At 37.4% G+C, this 8296-nt stretch overlaps 1 protein-coding gene across 1 annotated transcript; it reads left to right on the forward strand.

Annotated features, from left to right (window-relative positions):
- Positions 1 to 3156: 3156 nt before the first annotated feature.
- On the forward strand, positions 3157 to 7838 carry LOC120977890 (homeobox protein Nkx-2.4-like). Its single transcript, XM_040406047.1, has 2 exons — positions 3157 to 3872; positions 6304 to 7838. Exons 1-2 carry the CDS (start codon positions 3617 to 3619, stop codon positions 6837 to 6839), a joined length of 792 nt encoding a protein of 263 aa, XP_040261981.1. The 5' UTR covers positions 3157 to 3616; the 3' UTR covers positions 6840 to 7838.
- The last annotated feature ends 458 nt before the right edge of the window (positions 7839 to 8296 follow it).

Here is an 8296-nt window from a genome sequence, read left to right on the forward strand (position 1 = left end):
GAGAGCAGAGCGGGCGCATGCGCAGTGTAGATGTACTGTCTTGGAAGGGATCTTGCGGAGCACTCCAATGTCCTAGCTTAAGCGCGTGCCCAGAGGCATGCATGATCTATCTGTGTGGGTTCCAAGTGAATGGGTGAGGAATGGTCCAGCCTTAGTCGAGGTGTCAGGGCCGTTTTGTGTAGAGCTATTAGAAGTAAAACTGAATATCATGTCAAAATGCCAAGAGTATCAATGGCACATTTCTCCCCCCTCCATGTCACATTTCTCATCCCCCTCCATGTCACATTTCTCCCCCCTCCATGTCACATTTCTCCCCCCTCCATGTCACATTTCTCATCCCCCTCCAAGTCACATCTTTCCCTCCTCCATGTCACATTTCTCATCCCCCTCCATGTCACATTTCTTATCCCCCTCCATGTCACATCACGCCCTCCTTTTTACATCACCCCCACCGAGTTGAGGGGGGGGGGGCGCCAAAATGTAGCTTCGCTTGTGTGTGCAAAAATCCTTGCACCGGCCCTGCCCGTGACATAAAACTATTCCACACTCATCTAACTCTTCTTGTTTCCAGTGGATACGGATCTCTATTACCACAGGGAACTATGAACCTTCCCCCAGCAGAGGTCGCTGAATCAGCCATCACATTATACTTGTCTATTTGTCTGATGTACCTATGTAATACTATCATCTGTGGTAGATGTACTGATCTATTGGTCCGTAGATACCCGCCTAATATTCCATGAATCATGTATCCTTGATGACAATCATGCCTCTTCTACAGTAATCATATATTAATACAATCATGTGACATGTAATATCTTTTATCTACTATATGTGATATTTGAACCCTATTATTTATGCCACTTTGTTCTTTTTCTATATATCAGGCCGTGAACAAGGTCTTGGATAAGACCAAAACGTTGGCCAGTATACCACTATGAATACATTTTTTCGGATGGATATATACAGTACAGACCAAAAGTTTGGACACACCTTCTCATTCAAAGAGTTTTCTTTATTTTCATGACTATGAAGGCATCAAAACTATGAATTAACACATGTGGAATTATATACATTATTATTATTATTATTATTATTATTATTATAGCGCCATTCATTCCATAGCGCTGTACATATTATAAGCGGTGCACATACATAATACAGACAATTGCACTAATCATAAACAAGACGAGTTACAAACTGGTACAAAAGGAGAGAGGGCCCTGCCCGTGAGGGCTTACAATCTACATAACACACAAGTGTGAAACAACTGAAAATATGTCATATTCTAGGTTCTTCAAAGTAGCCACCTTTTGCTTTGATTACTGATTTGCACACTCTTGGCATTCTCTTGATGAGCTTCAAGAGGTAGTCCCCTGAAATGGTCTTCCAACAGTCTTGAAGGAGTTCCCAGAGATGCTTAGCACTTGTTGGCCCTTTTGCCTTCACTCTGCGGTCCAGCTCACCCCAAACCATCTCGATTGGGTTCAGGTCCGGTGACTGTGGAGGCCAGGTCATCACTCTCCCATCACTCTCCTTCATGGTCAAATAGCCTTTACTTTCAAAGTTTTCCCAATTTTTCGGCTGACTGACTGACCTTCATTTCTTAAAGTAATGATGGCCACTCGTTTTTCTTTACTTAGCTGCTTTTTTCTTGCCATAATACAAATTCTAACAGTCTATTCAGTAGGACTATCAGCTGTGTATCCACCTGACTTCTCCTCAACGCAACTGATGGTCCCAACCCCATTTATAAGGCAAGAAATCTAACTTATTAAACCTGACAGGGCACACCTGTGAAGTGAAAACCATTTCAGGGGACTACCTCTTGAAGCTCATCAAGAGAATGCCAAGAGTGTGCAAATCAGTAATCAAAGCAAAAGGTGGCTACTTTGAAGAACCTAGAATATAACATATTTTCAGTTGTTTCACACTTGTTTGTTATGTATATAATTCCACATGTGTTAATTCATAGTTTTGATGCCTTCAGTGTGAATCTACAATTTTCCTAGTCATTAAAATAAAGAAAACTCTTTTAATGAGAAGGTGTGTCCAAACTTTTGGTCTGTACTGTACATACAAAAAAATATAAGAAAATAAATAAGATATTTATGCACAATTCTCTTTTGAGTGCCGTGGTCTTCCTATTAACATTGGTTTTATATTTACCACTGAGCACCGTCCATACTAAATGAGGAGTGCCGTTCAACTCTTGTCTTTAATGAAGAGGCAGGACCTAACAGGATGGCTGTCAGTACTACACTGACAGTCTTAATACAGAAATCTTGCAGTTTATTATATCAGCAATCAGGAGATCGCATGATCTAGTACCCTACAGGAACATAAAATAAAAAATAAAAAAATATTGCAAAAATATTTAAATTAAACAAAAGTAACACATAAAAATCACATTTTTACCATAAAAAATTATTTATTATGTAAAAAAAATCACAGACATAATACACAAAATTATGCATAATTGTTAGAAAAAACGTGTCTCGAAAAAAAATATAAATAAAAAAAAAGCAATCAAAAAGTCCAGGAGCGTACACGGAGAGTGAAGATTGCCTGGGAGCCAATGGAACCAGAACGGATCGTTGGTGAGCAGGTGAGTATGGCTAGGAACTAAATTAGAAAAAAAATAAATAAAACGAATGACCCCTTTAATGGAAGCTGTAAAAATCATCACAAACGACCCATTCCCTGGCATGCTGAATTTCCCTGATACTTTGTTTTCAGTGGAGATAAGCTGCCACCATAGGTTCCTGGTAGTGAATCACTCCCTTCCCCCCAGATTATATATGCTTGAGGTATATTTTTAACACCCCCAGGCACTCCACAAGTGCGAGGAACAAGTAGTAATTTCTTGCCCAACATAGGGATGCCCATGTGTCCCCAAGTCTAGGTAGCCCTCCCCCAAAAGGCTATGTTGAACTTAAGCAGGCCATACACAATAGATTAATATTGGCTGAACCTGTCGAGCCAACCATCTAATGTGTAAATGGTTGCCCTGACATTCCCCCAACATCTTTTGAAAAAGGATCGGTATGCTGAATTTGCCCGATACAGTATATGCTTCAGGTACATGTCTATGGAGGAGTTGAGAAAAATTGCTGTTGGCCAAAGAGTATTAGGTAATGGCAGCTGTAAGGAATTTGGAAGTCCCTACAGTTCTTCTCGTCAGTAGTGACTGAAAGGCTCTTTAGTTTCGCAGCATGTTTTATGGAATTGTTTTGTCACTAATATATTCGGGCTGGTCAGTGAGACTGGCCACTCTGGACAAAGAGAGTGAAGGGAAACATGACCTAAACATCTCTTATCTCTCCTTCACTCTTTCCAAAGCATTAAGACCCCTTATAGTCCAGCCGAGTGATTAGACGACACACAACATCCTATTAGCATTGTTCTGGAGTGGACTCCTCCCTTTCTGCCACTTGTTCTTCTTTGCCTTGTTGCTCCCGGGCCACAAAGTCTTGATAAGATTTGTGCACAGGAGTAGACCTTGTAGTTATTACTTTCAAGCTTAGACATTGATTTCACAAGCACTCCACAGCTTGGGACTCAAAGTGTCTTTTTGTCCCTTGGACTGTTTGCTAGTGTCCAACCAACAGCAGTCATGGAGGATCTCAAAGCTTTCTCGCTAGACTCGTGTCTAGAAGGATATGCTCCCCTGGTTCAGGTATCACACCAGTCTTGCCTTCAACCACCTATGGGTTCCCCTGGATTCTCTATGACCCATTGTCTTCCTCAGAACACATTTAGAACTTGTTGTCCTGGAAATTATCCAAATTCTGGAGAGCTACCGTCCTACCAGGACAATCTCCGGGGAACCGACTGGTATGGAACAAGCCAGGAAATGCATTACCCATCATGTAAGTATTGCCATTTTATTTTCTACTTTACTTGGACATTTTCACATTCTTCTTAAAATGTATTCGGAGACATTGAACTGTCATGTGTCCTAATTTTATTATAATTTATAATTTCAAGGAATTCAGTCTAAGGATTTTGACTTTAAAATGTTTGAAATTTTTTGGACATTTTGACATTTTTCAGATTTACAATCTTTCTAATATCATACATCACATAAAAAACAAACGGAGCCCCACTGATTAGTTTTTTCCCCCAACATCTATGGAGTGTTAGGTTAGGTGACAGTAGAAGAAGCTTCTATGTTCTCGTGGTCCAAGTGGTTGGACAAAAATAAAAAAGTTGTTTATCGTAATAAAGATACCTGAAATTCTGATATCCGAGGCTACAGAAGATGTTCTTAAAGACTGAGCTTCAAGGAATATATGGAAGTCTATGATTCTGCTAGGGTAAATGACATGGTTCTCAGACCTCTGGGTGGGTGGGGGGGGGGGGGGGTTACTTTAGGGATTGGCAGAAGATTTAAATTAATTGAAGTTTTATATACATTTAAAAAAAAATTATATTAAAGTTGTCCTTAAGCACATGGATACTACTAATAATTTGCAGGGTTTCCAATAACTGGTGTATCTGTGTTGACTCACAGTTATATTTTAAATGGAAAATTTGGCAGCCTGAAAATCTAAGGCTTAAATTTTTTTTCACCGACAATTGTTTAGCACTACAATAAAAGCGAATGTGAATGTGTCTTCCTCAAGTAATTTATATGACCGTGTTTATCTGCTCGGGGTTAGATCTCAGTGTCTATGGTCAGGTTTGTGGATTCTGTTTGATCCCCGTCCTTATTGTTCCCTTCCTCTAAAGAATTCCAAAAATAATCTTTTGGTAATCTGAAAAGTGGCAAGTATATTGTGTTTATACCTGTCCTGTTATCACCGGTCAGACCCCTAACTACTATTGAAATCGTCATCCATAGACTTATCGATGATAACACTCTGTCCGATGTCCTTGGTGAGCGCCGAATGCTGTACGGAAAGATGAGCTAACTTCTAAAAAAAAAAGTGATGCAAATATTGTATATGTATATACCATATATATATATATATATATATATATATTTTTTTTTTTATCTATCTGGATACAAGTCTGCAAGAATTGAGCCATTTGTGGAGCAATTATTCTCTTATCTGTGTGTATTTTCACTGTTTTTCTAGAATCCATTGTGGCAGTCAGACAGTTATTTGCCCATAGAATAGGCTTATTGTAGACGCTATCTTATCTCAATATTTGAATTAAGATATCGGGGAGCCCATCAGAAGGAATACTTTGTGTGTTTCTATCACAGTCCCCCAGCAGGCTGCAACTTTTTTAGAGTAATAAAGGGTCCATCACAGCATTTATCAAAAATAGAGTAAATATTAAAAGAAAACTCCTTGCTTAATGAAAAATAAAATTGAGAAAAGATATGTAATTTTAATCTAAATCGAATTAAAAAAAATTGAAATGAAGGTGTAAATCTAATTAAAATGATATGGTTCCGTTATTACAATAAATAAGTATAATAAAAGTACAATAAAAAGTATAATAAATTATAAAAGTAAAAAAATACAAAATATATAATTTATTTAATGTTTTACTATGTATTATGTGTGCATACAGTAATTTTTTTTACATACATCTATAAAAAGAAAATACAACCGGAAAATTTACCACATATCCACACTCATACTTCTTGAGTAACTTAATCCAATGAACCTCTCAGTTAAGATTGTTTTTTCAGATTACTAACAGCCCAAAGAATTCTAAGTGGAACCTTAAGAGGACTTGTCTTGTACAAGGTTCAATAATTTTTTGTAGATTAAGAACATTCCCATCACACCGCAGTAAAAGAAATTCCAAAAGCATATTTTGCATATTTTTTTTAAATTTTTCTTTAAATAATATCATTTTATTCTATTATTTCAGAGGCAACCCCTCACAGGGTGATCAGACCCCGGGGGTGATCAGATATCAGTCCTGGCACCCCCGGACCAAACAGCTAGTTTTGCCAAGGAAAGCCGTTGCGGCCGCTGAAGGAGAAGTGTAGTATTACATAGCAGCCATTCAGATGAATGGCTGTCCATGTAATACAAGGACAGCTCGAGTCCTCCAGAACGGAAGCTGGCTATACAGAGAGTGGCTTTCCACTTTGGCTCATAGGGGATTCTATGCTAGAGACCACCACCCCCCACCTGCCAAAGGATGTTCATAGCAGGGAATATGAACTGGAGTCGTTTTCATGTATAATCCATTTTCAACATATTATTTGTTAGAATTTCTTAGGAAATTATTATAGCACAGTGTTATTTGTTTATTTATTTGTTTGAATGATGAATAATCAATTGTATTATTTTTTATTTTTATTAAATTTGTATATTTTTTTTACATTTTTAGTTCCGAGAATTATTACCCCGGGATTTAACGTTTCAGCTTCCAGCTGCCTGGGATATATCGGAGATGGAGTAAAACCTTCTCTGTATCTTCAACACACTTCGAAAAGAAAACGGAGGGTCCTTTTCTCGCAGGCCCAAGTGTACGAGCTGGAGAAAAGGTTTGAGCAACAGAAATATCTAACTGCGCCTGAGAGAGAGCATCTGGCAAAACACATCCACCTCACCCCTAATCAGGTCAAGATCTGGTTCCAGAATCACCGCTACAAAATGAAGAGACAAGCCAAGAACCAGGATAATCTCGGTGAGGAGGAAACCAAGCCCTACAGCGTGGAGTCTGATGACGCCAAGGTGGCATGTAGTAGTCCGTGTACCTCCATAGAGGACTATGGCGACATGAAGATAGACTATAAGTGTTCCATCCAAGAACAACATCTCAATGGTCAAGGTCTGTTCTTGGGACAGGACTTCCTCAGCACTGCCTCAGACCTTCATGAAATTGAAAAGTCGTCTCGAAATATAGTCTTTAAACCTTGGTGACTGAACAAATATCATTACCCTATGCTTTCAAAAATTGGGGGATACTAATATAGCTGCCTCGTCTGCCCTCCATCCATTAATTTACAAATATAGTGATATGATACATACATGATGGATGAAGATAAGATATTTGTACATATACCGTAGCAGCATATGTTCTCTACATATTTGTACTGTGTATTTTCATGGAGCTTATACGGAGCTGACTGGTACTGACCTTACTTGTCTGTGACAAAAAAATATATATATTTAAATTTATCACAGACTCAATGTACAATTATCAATTCTCTGCTTTTGTAAAATAATGTAATGATCAGTGACTGACACACAAACATACAAAAAAAAAAAAAAAATTGGTTTATGGTATGTGCACACATACAACAACAAAAAAATCATAAACTTGATAACAAAATCCATTTGGAAAAATAATAAAATGGTTATGAAATATTGTAAAATCAGAAATTCTTGTTGATAACTTCATGTAAAGCAAACATTTTTTTCCATTTTTTTTTAAAATATATTTTGTAACTAAAAACTGTATTCATGTAATGACCTTTATAGGATAGCACTTCAGATTAAGAGAATGAATACATTAAAATACACTAATCTTTAAGATAGTCATGAGGATAGATAGGACAATTATCTGACAAACCACTAATACAACAATCACAAATACATAAAAAGAATACGTAAAGAGTTTATTTTTACAACTTTTTACATCAGGATATCTCAAACGTCCATAGACTAAAACACCTGCACAACAGACAGGAATGCTATTGTGGGGAATCTTTTTGTTCAGTTCTAATACAATTTAATTTATTAACGAATATTGCTTGGTTGTCAGTTTAATGTATTCTAAGTAAAATAGCAGCATACAGAACATTTCTAGGCATTTTGCTTTTTAGTTTATGATTTAGCATGGGGAGAGGAATTGACTATTTATTGGAAAGTTGTATTTGTAAAATTTAAGAAAATAAATAAACAAATTAATTTTTTCCACTTTAATTTTCTTGTATTTTTATAATTCCCAAACTGATCAAATTGACATTTTCTTCAACTTTTCCAGATATTAGATAGATAGATAGATAGATAGATAGATAGATAGAATTCAGCACCACGTGGGCTCTGGCCTTTAATCTAAATAAAACCAAGATCATGGTGTTCCAGAAGAGAAAGCAGAAACCAGCTGAGCATCTTCCCATCCTGCTGAGATACTGTCCACTTACAGAGACTGACAGGTACACCTACCTAGGCCTAGAAATCAGCCAATCAGGGAGTTTTAAACAAGCCATAGAGATACTGCAAGACAAAGCATGCAAAACCTTCTATGCCATCAGAAGGCATCTGTACCATCTCAAATCACCAGTGACCATTTGGCTTAAAATCTTTGATAGCATCATCATCATCATCATCATCATAACAGTGAAGTCTGGGGTCAAGATACATACCAAGACTGG

This window comes from Bufo bufo, chromosome 8 (assembly GCF_905171765.1).
Source record: "Bufo bufo chromosome 8, aBufBuf1.1, whole genome shotgun sequence".
Taxonomy (NCBI): Eukaryota; Metazoa; Chordata; class Amphibia; order Anura; family Bufonidae; genus Bufo; species Bufo bufo.